This window comes from Macadamia integrifolia, chromosome 3 (genome assembly GCF_013358625.1).
Source record: "Macadamia integrifolia cultivar HAES 741 chromosome 3, SCU_Mint_v3, whole genome shotgun sequence".
Classification (NCBI taxonomy): Eukaryota; Viridiplantae; Streptophyta; class Magnoliopsida; order Proteales; family Proteaceae; genus Macadamia; species Macadamia integrifolia.
Window position 1 is genome coordinate 4,187,204 of NC_056559.1, and position 23,101 is coordinate 4,210,304.

The 23,101-nt window shown below is 35.4% G+C and overlaps 1 protein-coding gene and 2 long non-coding RNA genes across 3 annotated transcripts; 1 reads left to right on the forward strand and 2 right to left on the reverse strand.

The window, feature by feature from the left end:
• The first annotated feature begins 1,459 nt into the window (after nt 1–1,459).
• LOC122072839 lies at nt 1,460–4,526 on the forward strand. Its single transcript, XR_006138592.1, has 4 exons — nt 1,460–1,573; nt 1,777–1,818; nt 4,246–4,370; nt 4,446–4,526. It is a non-coding gene; the product is annotated as an uncharacterized LOC122072839 (long non-coding RNA).
• A 4,731-nt stretch (nt 4,527–9,257) lies between these two features.
• Nucleotides 9,258–15,375, reverse strand: LOC122072815 (thioredoxin domain-containing protein 9 homolog). The gene is made up of 4 exons (XM_042637228.1): nt 15,215–15,375; nt 14,810–15,085; nt 9,780–9,938; nt 9,258–9,705 (listed from the first exon to the last, which is right to left on the reverse strand). The coding sequence occupies exons 1-4, from the start codon at nt 15,236–15,238 to the stop codon at nt 9,529–9,531; spliced, it is 636 nt and encodes a 211-aa protein (XP_042493162.1). The 5' UTR covers nt 15,239–15,375; the 3' UTR covers nt 9,258–9,528.
• A 1,322-nt stretch (nt 15,376–16,697) lies between these two features.
• On the reverse strand, nt 16,698–17,523 carry LOC122072572. The gene is made up of 2 exons (XR_006138547.1): nt 17,303–17,523; nt 16,698–17,158 (listed from the first exon to the last, which is right to left on the reverse strand). It is a non-coding gene; the product is annotated as an uncharacterized LOC122072572 (long non-coding RNA).
• Nucleotides 17,524–23,101: the final 5,578 nt, after the last annotated feature.

Below are 23,101 nucleotides of genomic sequence, written 5' to 3' on the forward strand. Positions count from 1 at the left end.
AGGTTTGCATGTAGGTTCATTATTTGATGCTTCAGTTGCCCAACACTTGTCCCATTCACATGAAATGACCTTATTGTCTTTCTAAGTACAAAACTTTTCCATTGCATCTCGTAGGTGCAATCCTCTATCTTGTTTGCTAATAAACCCCCCCCCCCTTCTTTTTCTCTTTTCACATGACCTCTTAGGGAACTTACTACTAGGGCTTAGGGGTCTCAAAGTTGAAGCTTGATCAAATTTGACCCCCTTAAGTAAAAAAGATGAACTGACTGTTTAATAAATAGTCTGGTTTATTTTTTGAATTTTGCAGTATTTACGAGTAAGTGGTCGATCTTGGTCCGACTTGATTAAAGATTGAAAATGATTAAAGACTGAAACCGATCAATTAAGGACCGTTTAAGATCGACAATCTGAAAAAACACATTATTCAAACTTTGATTTATTAAGGACTGATTTAAGATCCACTCCATTCTCTATTATTCTTTCTTTGTAAGTTAAATACGCTTTAAACCATCCATATTAATTATTAAATATTTGTAATAGGCAAGTCAATTTATAGAAGGAAACTGAGAAATTATTATGGAATTAGAATCTCTCTCTTTTGCGTGTTTTGTATGTGAAGTTTTCACACTCCTCCAATAGAAACAAGAAGAATCGTTTCAAATGTGAAAATAAAAGGAAGGGAAAAAGTTTTCGACAACAATGGAGACTTCACCAATGTTAGCATCTCTCTCTCTCCCTCTTCCCCACCTATGGTTTGTAATTACGAATCATTAGGTGCCCTCTTCATTAGTAGCCAGCTTAAAAAACGATCTCCCTATATGAATCCACCACTTTTATTGTAGTCTTCATTCTTAGATAGTATAAGGGTATTTCGAAGATTCATATTATAAAATGAGTAATTATAACCATAGATCCTCTAAGAATGTCTTCCATAGTTGGTGAAGAGAAACTTTCCATTAAATTAAAATATAAGAAATGAATGTGCTTGTCAACTCAAGATATGTCTTCTTGGTGAGTTTATACATAATATATATATCATACTATTATATAAAAGCACGAAGTGGCAAATCTTTCACTGGACTACTTTACCCCTTTGTTTCCTTCTATTTTTTATATTCCAATAATTTATTATTGGTATAATTTTATATTTTTTATATTTCAATAATTTTTCTCTACTCTCCTTCTTTCTCTCAAACTCCTTCTCTTTCCAATAATTAGAGTCAAAGAGAGAGTTGATTTCCTTCTCTCTCCCAAACTCTCCCACGCAAGATCTCTCCCCCTTTGTTTTATTTTATATTATTTTATAAATTAAATATTATTAGATCTCTCCCCCTTTGTTTTATTTTATATTATTTTATAAATTAAATATTATTAGTACCCTTTTATTTTTTATATTCCAATAATTTTTCTCTACTCTCCTTCTTTCTCTCAAACTCCTTCTCTTTCCAATAATTAGAATGCTTTTTAGTATTTAGTTGGGAAAAAAAGGACCCGTTATCGCCCCTGTATGATGATGATGCCTTACATTCTCCATTGCAGAGAAACCTCTTCATCAGTCTAATTCATGTGACATGTACGTCTCTCTCCTTTGTTAATTAGGTGCTCTATGTGTATGGTTTAATCTTTCTTTCAGATACCTTTGTTATGATTTATTCTCTATTTTAAAAACTCTCTCTCACACATCCAAGAAATAGGGTTCCTCTGTGTATGATTTATTCTCTATTTTAGAAATACTCTCAATCACGTCCCTTTCTAACCTACCATTTTGTATTGCAGAGAGAGGCAAATCTTCTTCATCTTTCTTGTTTGATGTGACCGGTACATCTCTCTCTCTCTCTCTCAGAGCTTTAGAAATACCCATTGGTGAATTGAGTGTTCTGTTTCTTGAAATTCTTTAACTAATTAGGGTACTCTCTATGTATGGTTTAATCTCTATTTCCGAAATACAGTATTCTCTCTTGTGTGTGAAGTTTAAGAAATCAAGTACCATGGTTGCCATAAAGAATACCATTCATGGCATTTCTACAATCACTGGTACCCGATTCTGGCACGTTTCGGAATACCCCCAAAAATACAAGATAATGGGCCCTCATGTCATTAGCATGATGTTGCAGTTAATTATTATCTTAATATTTAATTTCACCTTCACATATTGTGTGACTCCATGGAAATTAGTTGAATTCATTCACAACAAAATCAATCTTTTGGTTTCCTTTGTTGCTTTTTTTTTTTTTTTTTTTTTTTCTTTTTGTTAACTCTTAACACTTGACTAAGGGTTTTTAACACCCCTGATTTTCTGTTTTTATTTCCTTTGAGCAGCAGTTAGGGATTTTCAAGCTTTTTCTTTCCTATAACTTAGAACTCAGAATCTCCTTCAATACCTAATGGTATTTGATTCCATTTGATGCCTTTATTTCGTTTTATTTTGAGGAGGTTTGGTGGAGGGTTAAAACTTTTGGTTTTCTTAATTGCTTGTAGATGGCACTCTTACTCATTTTAAGAGGATGCTTGTGTAAGTACATAATGTGAATATTTTGTACAGTATTAGTATCGATGTATCAGCTTCCAAACAACATTTATAATGTTTTCAATTAATGATAGACATTGAATTATATGGATAAATAGTTCTTTCTTTTTCTCAAACTCTCCCAATTTTTCTCTACTCTCATTCTTTCTCTCAAACTCCTTCTCTTTCCAATAATTAGAGTCAAAGAGAGAGTTGATTTCCTTCTCTCTCCCAAACTCTCCCACGCAAGATCTCTCCCCCTTTGTTTTATTTTATATTCTTTTATAAATTAAATATTATTGGTACCCTTCTATTTTTTATATTCCAATGATTTTTCTCTACCCTCCTTCTTTTTCTCAAACTCCTTCTCTTTCCAAAAGGCCCAATTACATCCTTCAATGATGATTTGGGAAAGATTACAACCACTTTGTACATGTTGAGATAGGAGAGCCGTGGTTAGGAGGGTTTTTGTGTTGCCAATTAAATTATTTTTCAATCTAAATTATTTTAGTTCAAGGAATCAAGTCTTAGGCTTTCATATGGGTTTCAAGCTATTTTGTGTAGAAACATCTCCGGCAGCTCCTCTTGAGAGGTAGAAAGAAATCAATTCAGTAATAAAAAATAAAACAAGATGCCAGAGAGGCAATGGGTGAGTCCCACTGTTCTCAAGCTCTTGGTTCACTCGCACAAGGTCCAATGGATCTTATGATTCTGTGCATTTATCGTATACTTTTTATCATATCACCAGTGTTAGTTTTTATGATTCTATGCATTGATTTAGTTGATTTTTGGTAGAATATTGATAGCATTATATTCAGTTTCTATAATGTTATAAATTATGAATTCTATGTTTTCTAATATCATTGATTCCACTATCCATAATGAACATTGTGTATTCAACTAATCAATCATTTTATACAGGAAGGATGACAAATATTATCCATATAAATCAATTAACGTCATACGAAAATGATTGGAAAATAAAGGTTTTGGTACTGAACAAAAGTGAAATCAAGGAATACAAAAATGCAAAAGGACCTGGAAAGTTTCAAAAAATAACTTTATTGGATGATGAGGTACTTTCAAATAATTATTTAATTAATGTATACTTCTAATTCTTTTTTAATTATTTATACTTCTAATTTCAATTTAATATTCATTGTTCTATATTTTTGCAGGGAACAAAAATACAAGCAATATTTTTCAATGATGTTGTTGATAACTTATGTGATACATTGAATGCTGGAAAAACTTATTTTATTTCTGATGCAATCGTAAAAAAAGTGAATCCAAATTTTAAAAATGTCAACAAAGAACATGAACTAACTCTCAATGCCAATTCAAAAATTGAAGAAGTTGAAGATTGCTTAGATGTAGAAAAATCAAAGTATAATTTTACTAAGTTCAATGAATTGAAATGGGATGCTAACACATGCAAAAGGAATGAATTATTAGGTATGTATTTAGATTATTTTTTAGAAAATATAAGTTGTTATTGATAATTATCTATTAATAAAAAAATTTAACATCAATTCTTCTTATTGATTTAATGCAGATGTTATTGGAATACTTGTACAAGTTCAAAATGCATTCACCATAACAACAAGATTTAATGTCAAAAAAAATAAAAGAGAAATAAAAATAATGGACAAAGAGTAAGTTTTTTCACAATGTTAATCATTGTATAGTAATATCTAACATATTTACTAATTATATTACTCAATTGTAATGATTAATAGGTGTACTCCGATATTGCTGACATTATGGGAAAATTATGCAACAAATGAAGGGAGCAAATTGCTGGACATTGTATCACAAAATCCTATAATTGCTTTTTCAGCAGTTTCTCAAGTAGAGTACCAAGGTAATGTACATATAATCCTGATTATAAAAATTAACGAATGATTTCAATAATCTAACTACATTCTGTAATTGTTAGGTGGCTCACTTGGTACAACAGGATTTACATCAATTGAAATAAATCCAACGATTCCAGAAGCAGAAGATTTAAAGCAATGGTAAATATTAGAATTAATCAAATAATTATACATATTGTTTAATTATTTTATATATTTAACATATTTATATTATTTTGTAGCTTCAAATCAAAAGATGGACAAGAGAAAAAAATACTCAACATGTCAAAAGAAGAGAAATTCAAAAAATATGAACATGTTGTAATGAAAGATTTAACGGAAAGGCAATACAAAACTATCCTGGTAAGTGAATATAATTCTTTAATTTATTTAAATTAAAAAAATATATAATTTCAATATAATTTGTACACATCTAATCTCTACAAATTTGCAGAATAAATATTATTCAGTTGAAGGAAGAATCATAAATTTGGAAAATGAGATACCATGGTACAATGCTTGCAAAGCATGTAACAAAAAGGTACAATTAAAGGGAGATAGTGCAAGATGTGACAAATGTAACACTGATGATACAAAATATACACAAAAGTAAGAAGCTTAGACCATTTACTTAATAAACATCAAATTTTATTTAGAAAAATATAAACTAATTACTATTATTTATTGATAGGTATATGGGAAGATTCAAAGTGACAGATTCAACTGATACAATAATTGTTACAATCTTTGAGAATATTGAAACAATTACAGGATGTTTAGCAAGTGAATATGCAAGATCACCAAAAAAGGTAAAAAAATACACATACAAAATATGTTAAATGCAAAAATATAGTAAATCCTATAACTCTTCTTTTTTTATGTGTTGCAGTACTCACAGATTATACATTCATGTCTATCCAAACAATATTGTTTCTACTTCAAAATGGATGCAAGAAATGATGGAAGTCGAATAACAAGACAAATTGTTGCGGATACCATTAAAGAAAGAAATGTCGATACAAAAAGGATCATAGATGTCGAAGAGTACGAAGACAAAAAATATAAAAAAAATAAAAATAGAGAAATATTGAGCAATGTTATTTACTCATTATCCTTAAACAATCATTATCTTTTGTTCATATTTGGATCCCAGATTTAAGATGCTTTTAAAATTTTATGTTATAAATAAAAATGTTTAAATGCTTAGGTAGATATTAAATTTCAATTTAATTCTATATTTCTCTCATCCACATAAATACACATACTAATTATCAATGTTATGCCACACACTTTAGGAAAAATATTTCGCTACACGTGCATTTGCACGTGTGTATTTACTAGTATATATATATATATATATGTTTGGATTCTCCATTTGGGTACCCATATTAGGATTTAAGTGAGGTGAAAGATAGAGTTGCCAGTCAAAGTCAAAGTTGCCCCACCTCCAACGGTCAAAAGACTTCAAAGTCTAAATTCCCCCCACCCAAAGGCCCAATCAGGCCCACAACTTTCAAAGTTAAGTAAGCATCAATGGCTATAGCCAATGAGAGGCTGAGTCTCACAATAATTAATTATTAATTATGATGATATCGGGGGTTTTATGTCTTCCACTTCTCTCGGGCATCGTGCCCACATTATAGAATTATTATGTTAAATACCATCTATCTGCTCTATTATATTATATTACATTCTATAATCCATAATTAATTCCTTAATTAATTATTTATATCTAATTAAGCTGGGTGTGTTATGGGGGATAATGAAATCCCCAATATTTGCACCTTTGGATAGTATTCCCAAATTTCAAACTCCCACGGGCTTTATTCTAAATTAATCTAAAACAAAAGGACAGAGAAATAGAAACTATTATTTATAATTCTCCATTTCTTAATTCGTGGATTAGGAAATACATATGATGAAGAGGAAAGCAAAATGGGGAAAAGGAAAGCAACGCCGCCCCTGCTGTTTGTTCCTGAGTAGTTAATCTATAGTCTCTACTCGACTGATTGTACTTAAGAAAAACACAGAAATTAGATTGGAAGTGAAAGCAACATTCACAGAAATTAGATTGGAAAACAAAAGAGTTTTAAGTTTTAAAAATATATTTTTTAACGGATCGGCCGATCCGGATAGGTATCCGATACCAAGGACGATACCGATACCCATCTTGGGATCAATCAGGTATCAGGATCGGTCTCAGTTGATACCGATCTGATCTGATCCGATCTGACCGATCTCATACCGATACTTGATTCCATGGTTGCCACTTCGTTTTTTTATAAGAGTGCTTTAGGATGTGTTTGGTAGCCAAGAGAGGAGAAGAAAGGAAAAGGAAAATGTTCAATCTCACATTCACTCACACAAGAAGTAGACACAAGCACACACACATAGAGACTTAGAAATACATGGTTCGGTCTTCCCAGAGAAGGAAGCCTAATCCATGGGGAAATTCCTCTTCTCAACCTAACTTGTTTGAGGAGGACTCTTTATCCTTAAATAGAGCTTTGTACAATGGTTGAGATAAGGATAAATCGGGAGGACAGCAATGTGTATAGTTTGTATCTCTCCAAATACGGCTATCACAAGTAAGTGCCTGATTCTCTACTATATTGGGAGGATTCCCTTCAATATGGAGAAGATTGGGTGCACTGGTTTGATTTCTTTCTCCATGAATCATACCAACATGATTCCCTACTATATTGAGAGAGATCCCTTCAATATTGAGAAGATTTGGTGCACCGGCTTGATCTCCTTCTCCATGAATCACGCCAACAGAAAAAAATAGAAAAAATGAAATGATAAGAAAATAAAAAAAGGAAAAATAATTTTCTTGTATTTTTGATAAGATATATATATATATATATATATTTTTGCTACCCAACACAGCTTTGAGAATTTTGTTAGTGAATTAAGTCCCCTTGATGGTATCTTGTCGTAGAACTATTAGAACCTTTTCCTGTTTTTCAAGAATATTGTGGTTTTCTTAAGCTTCATTTTACCTGGTTTGTAAGTCATTTTCTTAAAAAAAATAAAAAATAAAAAAATAAAATAAAATCTTGCCAAGATCTGTGAGTGGTGTAGCTGAGATTGAGGTTTAAGAACTCGGGATTGGGAACAGAATTGATCAAGGCCAATATCGATTTAAATCACTTTCGATCGGATAGAAATACCAAATTTTATTTTTAAACCATTTTTTTTTATTATCATTTTACCCGTTATCCATATTGAATCGGCCAAGAATGATCCGATTCTTCAAACCATTGTTGGGGGAGATAAATCTAGGCATCTTTCTCTCCCTCCCCACTGTGAGGCCAAATCAGATCCTAGTACTGTAGCCTTGTAGGCATGCCTATCTATGTCCCTATTCTCTGGACCCAAACGATCCTACTATCTTAGTACCTAGTCTTGTAGCTAGGCATCTCTCTCTCTCTCTCTCTGGGTATGAGTTAAACATAGGGTCGTGGACAGGAGTTGGGTAGGAAGTGACGCCGTAGATCGATAACAGACCTTCCTTACTTTTTTAACTCTTTGGGGATTGAGGTTTTTATCTGATCAGTGTCAGAATGAGACTTGACTTGGAACCTGCAGGTATAGGTGATGGGTGGGACTGTGGGAGGCGTAGCTCTCCCCGTCCCCTCCCTCTCTCGCAGGGCTTTCAGTACACGGGTAATAAATGAAGAGTCCCTAGTCCCACCAAACTCCAGAGTACCTTCATACAGATAGGACTTGTAGAAGGAGTTCAAGTTTCATTTTTTATTTTTTTTGGATTGATCCCACCATCCAGATAGATAAATAATGGGAAGAAGATATAGTTTTAGCCTTTTAGGTACAGAGAGAGCAATTAATTTTGGATATTTCAGACTAGGATGGGACACTGACTACTTAAGATATGGGTCAAGTTGACGATAATAAGTGTGGGTTTTTAGGGTTGGGCTGGCTTTGAGGTCAGCCTAAAATGTGAAATGAAGTGATCAACAAGTCAAGTTGCTTTCACAATCCCATATGGTCCTCTGGTCCTGTTATATTACACCTTTGCATCTCTCATATGGGTATGGTCAATGGTGTGATCAAAGAGGATAGATACAAAGAGGTTACAAAGAGGAAAGTGGTGTAAAACCCATGAGGGCACTTCACTCGGTCTTCCTCTACTGATCTCCATTCTCCACAACCAGGGAAAGCACATTTGTTGTTCAAACTTCAAATCTCTCCTTTAAACTTACTTTTAGAGTGGGTGGTGTTTCTTTTCTGGTGGGGTTTCTTTGTTACTTTTGTTGTACCACTTTTTGCAATGTCATGGAAAGATGGAAAGACATGGAAAAGCAATAAGAATCCCCACCACCACCACCACCACCGGCAATTTACCCAAGGAAGAGAAGTCTCACTCATTCACTCATCAGCCATTGCTCTTTTTAAGTCTATGTATTGCCATTGCCAATTTTGCACATGTGGCACATGGTGATTTGTAAAGAGATTAGGGAAGAATGAACAATAAGCAGCATTCTTTGCTTTGCTTTGAATAACTTTGTTACACTTACCAGTACCTACTCTTCCCTTCTATAGTTTTCATAGTTCCATACTTCCATGATTGCCCCTCTCAGTCCTGACCATGGAATGGATCGGATCCAATATTGATAAAAAGTGATAGCTTGAACTAGAATCAGACTGATACGGTCTGACATCTCTTCTGGGTATCTTGTTTTTGTTCTTTAGAAATAGATTACAATTAGATAGAATTACTACTCTAATAAGGTGTAATCCTCAGCTTCTAGCCGAAAAAGGTCGCTGAAATTTTTTCTCAAAGCATGTAAGCTAGCACCATTCTCAAATCAAGTTCACTACAAATCTGACACCACATACAGTAGAAATGGTCAAGCTGACCATTTTTCACCCCCTAGAAGAGAATAATATACCTTTATCATAAACTCATTAGAAATTGACACAATCCTCATTCTTGTTCTCCTCCCTCTACATTGAAAAAGATTAACAATTAACAGTCAATATATATATCATAGACCTTGATTGCAGGGGAAATATCTGATCCAACCATCACGATATTGTAGATAATGCAGTCAGTAGAAAAAAAATAAACATCAAGCAAATGAAGCTGAAGGAGATGGAATCACAATCTACATCCACAGCAGGTTTCTGATAAACGACCACAAGCTATTCTGAATCTGAGTCACAGTTTTCACTTTGACGGACACTCCTCCGGACTGGTCCGCTTGACTTGGATGAATATATCGACGATTCATCCTGAATGATGACTTGAGACTTGGCCAGCCTCTCTTCCAGCTCTTCTGTGCTGAATTCATCAGTCCCACCAAGCTCATCAAAACCAACCTGGTGCACATCCAGGCATGTCATTTAACGAGTCACTTGACAGTTAATTGATTCTGCGTATAGATCTCACTTACCACATAATCATCTACTTTGGTATTCTTTATGAGGGCAAGGGTAGGAAGGACAACAATCTTAAGCCTTTCGGCCAAAAAGGGGCTTTTCTCAGCTTGAATTTTCACAAAACGTGTTTCTATATGCTGCTTTGCCAGAATGTTCAAGTGCTTATCCATCACCTGCACAACGACCAGAAACATAGCTCATATCTACAATTTCAAGGCACATTCAATTAATGATCATTATCTAAATTGTTGTTAATAAACTGTAACAGGATTAGTCAGCAAGGTTCCTCAAGATATCTTAAGCAAGCACACAAAATGTAATTACTTTGCATCTTGAACTTCATACAGTAAGCATTTATCCACAGTGAAATAAATTATTTCCCTGTACAAGAAGCTTCTTTGCCCTTTTCAGCCAAAAGAATATGTTGTCGATTTCAGGTACAACCTGAAAGACCAGGAAAAGGAAATTGCTGGCTTCTATAAGCCTACTCCGAAAGGTTTGAGAGGTGAAAGTGGATCCTCCAGAGGATGACACAAAAGTATGGACATGGAGAAATAACAGCATCTTTACAGTAAGTTCTTTCCTTGTGGCACTCATTGGGGATACAGTTTAGTCAGTATGGTACTCTCGCTCATGTGAAATGATGCTTGCTGAAATATTAACTTCTGGAACCCCAGATGATTGGTTGCATGTTCTTTAGTTGAGTTTAATGATGCTCAAGAAAATACTTTAAAAAATCATTTTGATAGGTTGAATGATGTTTCTGATATATTTGTGCGTTCATTCCTATAAATGATGAATTAGCAGATTACTGCTCCAGCATTGCCTTTTTGCAAGAGAAGTGGCAATGAGTCTTCAAAGTTCAACTCCTGTTCTTACAGGGATGATTCCATGGGTTGGCAATATGATATGAAGCTGGCAGCGTTAAGCCTCAGAGCTAGGGGTTGTATATTAAAGAGGATTAGCATTTGTGCAAGAGAAGTGGCAATGGGCCTTCAAAGTTCAACTCCTGTTCTTACAGGGATGATTCCATGGATTGGCAATATGATATGAAGCTGGCAGCGTTAAGCCTCAGAGCTAGGGGTTGTCTATTAAAGAGGATTTGCATTTGTGTCTGTTGGAGCACTGTAAAGGCCACAACATCTCAAATTAGAAAACCAACTTCTCCTATGAATTAGTGATAGATATAGTTATTTGACTAAATTTTGATTCCTTCGGTGGGCAGGATTGAACCGTTACAGGTTAGAACGATAATTCAAAATTCCCTTTAAGGTCTGGTGAATTCTGCATGGAGGCTCCTATTGCTACAGTCAATAAGCTATAGTGGCTTCTTGAGCTTGTATAGCTTTGGATGATATGTTCTGTTCCTAATGAATTGCATATATTTCACTCACCCAAAAATAAATAAATAAACCGAAGGGTTTGGCAATAAAAATATTCAACCAAAACACCAGCTCTAGAACAGTTAAATTGCAAGAGATTCTATCCTGGGTAAAACAATCAGGCATTGATAGATGGCAAAAACTTTAAATTCGGTTTTATTCATAGCTAGTGCCCAAAAAGGAAACCAACAAATTTATAGAACTCAGTTTTCAATAAAAGAAACAGATAACTTATCCATATTCTTAGCTATTAGTGATGCTATCAAAACCAAATCCCATTAAACAATAATGAGTGAGATAAGGTCTGCAAGCATTGAAATTGTAAGAAACTATAAATCATAAACTTGTCCTTGAAACACAATAATATATCTTTCAATCTAAAAAAGAATCGGACCACTAGTAAAAAGAAAACAAGCATCACAAATTCACTTAACCATCAAATTGAGAATACAAACAAAGAAAATATAATCGATGATGTTTGTATAAGTTGAACCTCCCTACCCGTTCTGGTTAACATAATTTCGGTACTCTCGCTTTTTCTTTTTTCAACAGTTTAATAGTCAACGAAGACAGGACCATGTAAGGAGGCCTTCACTGAAATTCATAAGCAATATTTTCAAGGACAAAAATGCCCTCAATGTTTAAATGAAAGAAAACAAAGAGAATAGATTTCCTTGGTAAAACCAGGTTCAAATTGATAAGAGCTTCATGCCGGCGAAGGCCTCCTTTCCCACCATCCTTCTTCCTTGTTGGACATACAGACTAGCAAAACAAATTTATTTTATCACTACTGAACACATGATTAATATGAGTAAAGGCTACTCTGCCAATTCATGTGTACTGTTAATGCTGTCTTGGTTTTTATCAACCAAAGGAGGCATATCGAATATCATGAAAGGAAGGGGAGGAATTTGAAGCAATCACAAACTTAGGGGATCTAGGCACAATGAACCCTATTTTTTTACATTATTCAATCTGCTCTTTCGCTAAGATGTTAACAAACAGCTATGGAGTATGGACTAAGAAGCTTTTAATGAACTAAATACATATAGCATTTTAATGGTCACACCTGCTTCAACTTAATAGATAACATTGAGAAGAATTTCTGATTGTCGCCATTTTGCTAGTCCTGATACCATTTGAACCAATGACGAAACCTTAGTGAACAAAGATAACCTCTAGTTCTTGAGGATTTCAAGTCATGGATCAAGCATTCACCGAAACTGAGTTTTATGCCACTAAAATCGTAGGGAAACAACAAATGAAAAAAAAGGAAGAATCAGAAATTAGTTTCTAAGAGGATTGACTGGCTCCAGAAATAAAGATTCACCATCACATGATGCTAACAGTAGAGAGGCTCAAGGAAGAATCAACTGCACATGTTTTGTGCACAAGCAATAGATAACATTGGATATCCTTAGTGGAATGAGCAACTATTTAAATCAGAAATTATCTTCTCAATCTCCCAGAGAGAATTGAGTGATCCACTGACACCATTAGTCATTATGACAAGAAAATAAAGGTAAGATCTCCTCGTCATATGTTTCATTTGAAGAACTATTACATGGTAATAATCCAGAACTATAAACTGGGCTTGTTTGAAGTGAAAGGAAATGAGAATTAATGCCAATATACAGTTAGCTAGCACCAAAGGAAAATTCCAAGAGTTCAAAACATAAGGCACGAATAATTGTAGATGGGGCTTTAGAGTTCTAAACAATGAACATTTAGTAGCCTGTAGAAAGTAGAAACTTTGTACCAAAAAAGAAAAGAAAGTAGAAACTAATGTGTTTCAGTTCTCTAATGAAAAGAAGTGATTTTGCAGAAGTTTTTCTGACTGTTGGAAATTTTATTTTGCGAGCAGATTAATTTTTATTTATTTATTTATTTATTATTATTTTTTTCAACTTGGGATGCACGGCATAAAATCCAGATTCTTCCAATTTTGTGTCAATTAAATGGATTCCCAATCCCCACTGAGAGGAAGGTGACATACCTGAAGATTTATTAATAAACATTACCAAAACTAGTTTTGGATTCAAATACCAGTGCAGTGGTACTTTGGCGGAACGGAGGCACATGCTTCCACGAATCTCCATATTGCGAAGAACGTCCTTCGTATCTGAGTTTACCTCAACACCAAAACCCAGATTTGAGAGACGTTTTCACAACATAATATTAAAGGAATAATCGAAGAAATAATTACAGAAGTCAGGAACACGTTCAGACAAAGGTATTTAGTCGCGATATTTTTTGGTTCACTACTCTCCCACCGATGAAGGAGACTACTGACCGTCGGCGAATGAATGCTTTCGAACAAATATTTCTCCTCTTCGCTCTCTCGCTCTGTCGCTCTCTGTACTGAACATATATAGTTCCAGGGTTTTGCATTTAAACTCAGATTGGAGGTTTGTTGGGCATATTTGAACTGTTTGCTGCCTGTTATGGAAGATAGATGTGGTCTCGGTCGTTTTTTTTTTAAGGTTAGGGCTACCATATTCACCTAACTGTTGTAGCAGCGGCAATCGAGAGCAGGTGAGGGAGGGGGGATTCCCTATTTCCCCTTCAAAATTCCATTTATATAGTGAAGGTTTCGAATTCCACAACCCCAGAAGTCGTTAAAGAAGGGATACTTGATCTTTTGTTTCCATAAAATTGGTTCTGAGGACAATAATGAGAGAGTATTGCTCTAGCTGAGAGAAGGGAAAGGCAACAACTAAGAAGGGCAAAGTACAGACCATATATATAACCCATTGAAATTCTCGTCCTCAGTTCAATTGACTAGGATGACCTGACTCTTAGTCAATCGAAACTGGACTCTTTTCTGATGAGTGACTTGTGTTCTTTAAATCTTGAATTCTATCACTGTGTCCTTGAGTTGGGGTTTAATGAAGTGCCAATTTATTTAATTTATACAGTTTCTCTTGTTGGAACAGAGTAAGAAACTAGTAGGTAATTGAATACAAGATTTTCTAATCTACTTTTATTATCACAATTGTTTTGCTGGTTTAATGCTTCGTTCTCAGTTTCATTGTAAATAAAACAGTTTACAGGAAGAATTACTACACATAATCATGGTAATCAAATAGACTTTTAGGACGAATCACTACACAGAATCATGGTAACCAAACAATTTTTCAGGAACAATCATTACACAGACTCAAAGTAACCAAACGGTAATTTTTCAGGAAGAATCATTACACAGACTCAGAGTAACAAAACAGTTTTTCAATTACGAAGATTGTCCAAGAGAATGTCTCTCAAGAGATTGAATCTCTTGACATCTATATTCAATACATGCACCATTTGATTTACACAACCAAACGCGTCCTAGGGCTTCGGATTACGGGAAACAAAGTCAGGTTCAATACGGTCGTATACGTTTCGAATTTCAATTCAAACAAATGCTCCCGCATCACCTACACAAAATTAATCCAGATTCCAACTTCGATGTCTTCAATAATTTTCTACAATGTCGACATATTAACCTCGTTTACCAAATCTAATATGAAGAGTTATCAACATTTCTGTCTAGGGTTTTTATCCCCCACCCCCCTAAAAAAAGCGAAAAAAGAAAGGAGAAAATCTAATAAATGGATCAACGTTTTCCAGATAGAAGAAGGGAACAGAAGAAAAGAAAGTAAGAGATCTGTAGAACAAACCTTGCAGGGCCAATTCTCGCGGTAGAAGTGGCAAACGACGCGTTCGCTGGCCTTGACAGCGTTGAAGAAATCCTTCTCGGAGGGGATCTCAGAGTATTCGCCATGGCCAAGGGAGACCCAACGGCTCCTTTTCTCAGCCATCTTCTTCATCTGCTGAAGCCTCCGCTCTCTTAATGCTTCGAGATCGTCATTGTCTACACGATCTAAAGCAGCGATCTCATCGTCGATCTTGTCTTCCACAGCCTTGGCGACCGTCAACAATTGCTTCTCCAATATCTGCATTAATCAGAAACCCAAACAAGAAATCGAAAATTTGAAATTGAATCAGAGGATCTCAAATCTCAGGAGGAAAAAAGGCGGGAAAGATGCGACATTGAAGCGAAGAATCGTAAAAATGTAATTGACCTCCTGAACTTTTGAATTCTCCATCGATCGGAATCCCTCTTCTCTCAACACTGAACAGATTTAGAATTCAAATGAAAGAAGAGAGCGATTTAATCCAAAACAGAGAAAAAAGAGAGCAGAGAATGGACTTCCACGGGAGAGGTTCGCAGGGTTTTAAAAACAGGAATCGGTTGTTACCCAAAAAACCAAAAAAAGTTGACACAACCGATTCCGAGTCAAATAGGATTAGAATCGGTTTCAATTTAACCATAAAATCGGTCATTTGATCTAAAAAATACATATGTTATGCTATGTTAAGAAGGCTAGATGTTATTAACTAGCTTAGCAAAGTGATGTGGGACTAAAGTTTACATATCTTCATCGATCTTTCAAACCCTCTGCTACTTGTCATATTCTTGGTGGGAACACCTCACTGATAGCCTAAGTGGATTTGGTACACTTATCGTATTCTTGGGTATCACAATCTCTCCCCTTTTAGGCACAACGTCCTCGTTGTGTTGTGGCTCTACATGCTTTCGAGGTCTACTCTGGTATAGACTAAAGAGGATAATATTATAACAAGGTTTTTTTTTTTTTTTTTGGTACATATTGTAACAAGGTTAATGAGGTCAAGACGTTACAAAATATCATTTGGGCCATCATTATGATAAATTCTAAGACCTATCTCAAACATGTGGTCTATCCCTAATTTAGAAGATGTTTCATTATTTTATTCTTAACAATCAAAATAATATTAGGTTACACAGCCCCCTAAAAAATGTAACTTATGTGGATTGATGTGGAAAACTAAGCGAATCAAGTTATACGTCAAGTTTCAAAGTCAAACTCAATCAACTGCTTTATCAAATATTAGATTTCATTTCTTTTTTTATAATATATTTAAATCTCATATCAGAATATATCTTGACCAAAATTGTTATATGATCACCGTATATAGAATATCATCTTCCCTAACTGCTTAATTCTGTGCTGCAAAACCCTTAGGTTGAAATTTGTCACATCAATATTATTTGGTATTTCTATAAAAAAATAAAATTCATAATTTAAACAATTGCCACATCAATACTATGTGGTATTTCCCCCTAACTAAAGCCATGGTTTTGGGATTGGTTTTGACCAATAATGATGGATCGGGCTCCTCTCCAAATAATGGGTCGTCCAATTAGTGTTCAATTAGTCATCTAATTATTACAAAAACGTGCAAAATATATGATCCAAGTCAGTTCATAACCAATACAGACACCCCACAAGGGATGATTTAGCATGGAAAACCCGTGCGGTGAGCATCGAATGGCTGAGATTATTCGGACATACGCACCAAAGTCTTCTCAGCCATCCGATGCTCACCGCACGACCGATCTCACTGCAGAGAATAATTTTACAGTCTAATCACCCCATATGAGAGAGAGAGAGAGAGAGAGAGAGAGAGAGAGAGAGAGAGAGAGAGAGAGAGAGAGAGAGAGAGAGAGAGAGAGAGAGAGTATTGAAGATAAAATTTTGCATGATCTATTCATTGCTTCTCTTTTGTTTTTTTGGGTAAAAGATCTGTTTATTACAAGGAAGACTAATGGACATGGTCAAGCACATCATGACCTCAACCAAAGACACATAGGTTCTCAGATCATAGTCAGGTAAAAAGGAGAGACATTCTTATATATATTTCTCCACATATTCACTTTTATTTATAGCATAATTGGAAAAAATAAAAAAGGATAATTCAAGGACACATAAGCTTGTCAATGGAGTTCTTCTTGTTTGTGTAGCAAGGACAAGGGCAATGGCAACGGGGGCGCATCTCCCCCGTGCAAGGGAGCAATGGAGGAATGCATTTACACTCCCTGCAGCAGATTCCACAATACTTCAAGCACTCTTTCACATCTCCTGCAAATTGGTCGCACCTGTTCTCGCACATTATGTTGCAGGAACCAATGATATCTTTTTCCACTTCTTTTTTTTTTTAAGTTAAACAAACAAAAAAACCAACCAAACATAATCAGATACACTATGATCATGGCCATAAAAACTAACTATAACCCCACTTAGAACAGTCAAAAGGGGTTGACTAGAAAGACTAGATAAAGCCCTTACTTGGGAGTCCATTGTGAAGACAGTAGATATCCACCATGGCCGCCTGAAGAAAGGAAGAGGAGGTGAGGAGAAGTGCCATAACCAGGAAAGTTGCCAACACAAACTTCTTCATCTTAGGATCACTGGCCGAGATATAGATGATAATGATGAGGATTGGTAGGGGGCTGAGTGGGCTATAAATAGTGGAGTTATAAGGAAATGGCAAAGGGGAGGAGGGTCTCTTCTCTTCTCTTCTCTAAGTCTCCTCTAGATTGAGTCATACATGGAGGGTCTATGATAAATATGAAACTAATCAAAACACTTAGAATTTGGAAACAGAGAGAGAGAGAGAGAGGGACCAATGACATGAATGGTTGGTCAGTATTGGTGTCACATGAGCTGTTGCATGGTCTTTGCTAACTTCAGTAGAGAGTTATTATTAGACTTCTATTAAACCTCTGCATTGTGGACTGTGGTAGAGAATGAGGATAAAGATTGGCAAAGAACCAAGGAAAAGTTGGAGATGATATCTAATATAGTGACCCTTTTGCATAGTAAAAGAATAAGGATCTAAATTTTGTGTCCTACAGAATATGGGGTTGGGTAGGATAAGTTGAGCAAAGATTCATGCTAGCATTTCAATGATACTACTTCAATCTACAATTTTTTTTTTTTTTTTAGGTTGGTTAAATGGCCACATTTATCCTCTCTGGTTTAGTTAGGCAATGCCATGGGGTGTTTCTTTCCATTCGGAACCTATGAAATGATCTGACTTAACCTTATGTCAAATTGACTAAATCTCAAATTCAATCATCTACCTTCCTATGTATCCATGTATTAGCATGCACGTTCTTATGTTCAAAGCTTGGCTAACTTCATCTTGCTTGAAACTAACATGTGAGCAAAGACATTCAAAGCTATATATCGGTATAAAAAGTTTTCCTTCACTCTGCATGAAGGAATAGTACTGTGATCAATGGCCATAAAACTCTGCCCCCACTTTATGGATGGTTAAAATTACCCTCTCATTGATGCATGACACCCTCTCAACCATCACCGCTCAAGTAGACTGATTGTGGGTTCAAGTCTTGGCATACCCACTATCGCCTACTGCAGAAGCACTGCTTGCCGTACAGAGGCTTGCCCTGGGGGCTATGATCACTACCATGGAGCACCCTTTTTTTAATTACCAAAAAAAAAAAAAGTAACACCCTCTCAATGCCATTTGAGCGCCTCACTTGACCATGGCTGAAGGAAAAATTGGTCCAAAGATTTCATTTGATTTTCCATCGTGGTAGGTGTTGGGTACCTCATCACGTGGAGGGGGACCCACATGTTGGGGCGGTGAAACACAACCACCTCTCTCACTTATCTCATCTCATTGCTGAAGGTCCATGGATCAGGTTCACGTACTGGAATGTTCTCGTACGTCCCTGGTCCATGGATTTAGAATCTATTAAATGAAGAGAGTGAAAATTGATTCTTAATCCACAACTAGGGTCATTCTCGAACATTCTCATACGTGAACCTGATTTGCTCTCTTTCTGAAGAGGGTTCAAGGTGACAGAGAGTTCATCTCTCTCTCAACTTTTTTCTCTGTCCATTTTCGAACGAAAAGACCAAGCTGAGCTTCTGCGAGATCTCTAGCCGCGAGAAAACCAAAATAGAATTATGGTTGTTATAGTTTGTTGGACACGGATCATGGTGGTGTAGCAGCGTGGTAGTGTTTTCTCAGTTCAGAGAAGCAAAAAATGTGATAGTTCTTCTTGTATTTACCATTACCAGTTGAGGTGAGAGTGTTATTGTTTATGTGGTTCTACTTTGTTATTTGGTGAGATTTATTGTTATCCAAGAGTATTGGTATTTCTTTTAATGTTTATTGGTAGTTTCTAGTGTATCTAGAGAGAAACTTTATAATCCCATTATTATATAATTGAAGTTTGATCTGGACCAGGTCCCATGGTTTTTAACTTTCTCATTGAAAGGGTTTTTAATGTAAAATTGGTGTCTCTTATTGTGGTTTGGCTCAATAGATTTTCCTACATTATTAGATTTCTGCATATTGTATCTCCATTGATTTGCACACAAATGGTAGGAAACGGATTCGATTTTTTCTCAACAGTAGCAAATGTATGGCAACCTAAGCGACCAATATGTTAGGTTAGAACAGAATACCATTCTCTGATTTATTTAAAGCACTAAGTTTCATTTCAGGCATGGTGAAGAGGAATCCCTTCAACCACTAGCCATCATAACATTTGGATGGGACTCTAAGAATAGTAAAAGGACATTTCGGACATTCAATGTATTAGGAAGATAGATAATTATGACAATAGATTTGTGGGTGAAGAGTTCACCTCGGTACATAAACAAACTCATTTAAATTCAAAAATTCCAATTGCACCATTAGAGAGGAGCTTTGGATGAGAATTAAAGACTCACTAATGAATTATGGCTATTTTGTGAATGGGATGTTATGAACCCTTAACTTGACTGGAAGGTGAAACAGGGAAGGTAAGAAATGCTTATCCTTACATGGGATGTTTCATCAGAGACAAAAAATGAAATGAAGAGAGAGAGAAAAAAAAAAAAAACCCCGGCCCCCATATGAATCGGTTGATTTTACTTTCAATTTTGATTGAAAATTTTATTTTAATTTTTGACAGATTTATCCTTAGTTAGAACCACTCTATCGATACAGGAACTAGCAATACCAATGTACATATTAGTATTCCCATGCAGCATTTTAAAGATTTAGGATGAATGTAGATGGTTTTGCTGATCTTGCTTAAGTCATTTCACAATTCAATACGAACAACCCCTACAAGGGATGCTTTAATATTGGGAGCACATAAAATACAAGAATGAAAATTTCAAATTGAAAAAAAGAAAACTACCCGTTTGTGGACACAAAAAAAGTTTGTTGCCTCCCATTGTTCTGTGCATTGGCACAGTGACCATGCAAGTGATTAGCGTATTTCTCTTGCCCCATAAAAATAATTGAGTTGAAAGAATGAAGTCTAATTAATCACCCTGTGGAGAGAGAGAGAGAGAGAGAGAGAGCTTTTTAAGACAAAATTTTGCATGATCTATTTATTATTTCTCATATGTAAGAAGGAAGCCTAATGGACATGAGCAAGCACATCAAGACCACCTCGACCAAGGACACATAGATTCTCAGATCATAATCAGGTAAAGGAGAGACATTCTTATATTATATGTCTCCACTTATTCACTTTTATTTAGCATAATTGTAAAAAAAAAAAAATAGATTGAAGATGCTAGCTGGGCGCCTGCTATATCATTATCAGTTTGTAATTAAATTCGAGGACACATAAGCTTGCCAATAGAGTTCTTCTTGGTTACGTAGCAAGGGCAAGGGGAGGGGGGGGGGGGGGGGCAACACACCATACAACTTTTTTTAAGTTGAAAAAAAAAAATTCAAACAAACTAATCAGATACAACATGGCCATTAAAAAAACTAACTATGATCATTCATGCAAGTAACTCAATATAACCCCCCCCCCCCAGCCAAAAAAAAAAAAGGGTTGACTAGACTAGATGAAGCCCTTACTTAGGAGTCCATTATGAAGACAGTATTAATCCACCATGGCGGCCAGAATAAAGGAGGATGTGAGGAGAAGTGCTATAACCAGGAAAGTTGCTAACACAACCTTCTTCATCTTAGGATCACTGGCCAAGATTAATGAACGTTCACAGCTGATAGATGATTATGATGAGGATTGGAGGGGCTGAGTGGGTTATTGGGTTATTTATAGTGGAGTTATAAGGAAATGGCAAAGTGAGGAGGAGGGTTTTTTCTCTTCTCTGAGTCCCCTCTAGATTGAGTCATACATGGAGGGTATATGATGAATATGAAACGAATAAAAAATACTCAGAATTTGGAAATAGAGAGAGGGACCAATGAAATGAATGTTGGTACCATGAAACTAGATTACTAGAATGGTTGGCCAGTATTGGTATCACATGAGCTGTTGCATGCTCTCTTGCTAACTTCGGTGTAGAGTTATTAAACTTATTCTATTATATTTAAATAAAAAAAAAAATTACAAATGCCTAGTGTAGTTGATGAGTTGTGGTGCGTACAAAATTCATGCTCACCAAAAAGTCTCGAATTCAGCTTTCTGGCTATTATCAATTTCCCCTTCCTACCTTAAAAAAGAAAAATAATAATAAATCTATTATACACTCAGCATTGTGGACTGTGGTAGAGAATGTAGATAAAGATTGGCAAAGTTGGAGGTGATTATCTAATATAGTGAACCTTTTGCATGGTAAAGGAAAAAAGGCAAAAGGAAAATGATCCAATGACCTACTCAAGTGGCTAATAAGATAAGAGGAGCAGGACTGAAAAATTACTTTCTACCATAAATGGAAGGGAAATGTTAGAAATCGTAAAAGAAAAAATTTTTTTTTTTCTTTTGATAAGTATAAGTGATGTATTAAAAAAGGAAAAATGAAATACTACAAAAAAAGGCAGCCCTTAAGAACTCTTATAAGGAGGGGGAAGATGCTCCTGAACAAGGCAAGGCATATCCTACCGACTCAAAAGAAAGACAATTTGAAAATAAAATAGAAATTACATCCAATAATAAGTAACTAAATCAATATCCCTTTGAATAAGAACTTGAAGCTCATCAGGGAATTGATATCGTAAAAGAGAGAAGAAGAAGAATGGAGGGTCTATTTCATGGTTTCAAAATCGGAATCGAATTAGTTGATCTGACCTGACTGATCTTGATTTTAACTGTGATAGAGCGACCAGGGTTTTGGGACTGATTCTGTTAGATTTTAATTTGATTAAGGATTGGATCGAGATAAATCAATTCGACCTCTAATTCCAAGTTTAAAATCTTTGGTCTACTTTTGTGTGTGGACGAAGACTCTACAGTATAAGGGACCTTATGGTGAGTAATGGATTTTTTCACCGTTGCCAATGCCGATGCCATGTGATAGTGATGTGTAATTCTTTCCATTCAGAATCTAAGAAATGATATGAATTACTCTTATATCAAAATTAAAACTCAAATTCAATCATATGCTCTGTAATGTATTCATCTAATATTAGCATGTACATTCTTATGTTTGAAAGCTTGCCAACTTTAACTTGCTCGAGATTAACATGTCAGCAAAGAGACCTTCTAAACCATTGGTATAAAAGTTTTCTTTCATGTCGTGTGAAGGAATCGTACAGTGATCAATGGCCATAAAACTCTGCATCCCACCCCATTTGCAAATGGTCGAAACTTCCCTCCCATGCTTGAGTGATACCCTCTCAACACCATTTGTGCGCCTCACTTGACCATGTCTGAAGGAAAACTCCGTCCAAATATTTCACTTGACTCGCCTTTATGGTAGTAAATGCATGCAGACCTACACCAATATGTTCGGTTTGAACAGAACACTATTCTCCTATTTTTTAAAGCACTGAGTTTAACTTCACCCATGGTGAAGAGGAATCCCTTCAGCCATTGACCATCATTACGTTTGGATGAGACTCCACAAACAGTGAGAGGCAGTATTTCGGACATTCAACATATAAGGAGTGTAGGTAATTAAGACTTCCCTTATAGAATAAAGAATCCACACTTCTACAGTTCAAAGCAGGTGGGAGTAAGGGTTCACAGGAGTACAGTTCCGTGAAAGTTCATGCTAACACAACTAGATTGACATCCCACAGTATAAACTATAATTCATTTCCATTTTAAAATTTCTACTTACAATAAAAAATTAAAAAAAAAAAAAAAAAAAAAAAAAAAAAAGGGGAAATGATACACATTCTTTACGAAAAAGGTTTCT

Bases quoted from the DNA above. Each gene is read 5' to 3' on its own strand.
- LOC122072815 (XM_042637228.1), bottom strand. From the start codon at position 15,238: ATGGAGAATTCAAAAGTTCAGGAG. The intron at 9,939-14,809 runs GTTTGTTCTACA...GTCGTTGTGCAG, and splicing joins GCGAGAATTGGCCCTGCAAG to GTGATGGATAAGCACTTGAA. The intron at 9,706-9,779 runs GTAAGTGAGATC...GATGTGCACCAG, and splicing joins CCAAAGTAGATGATTATGTG to GTTGGTTTTGATGAGCTTGG.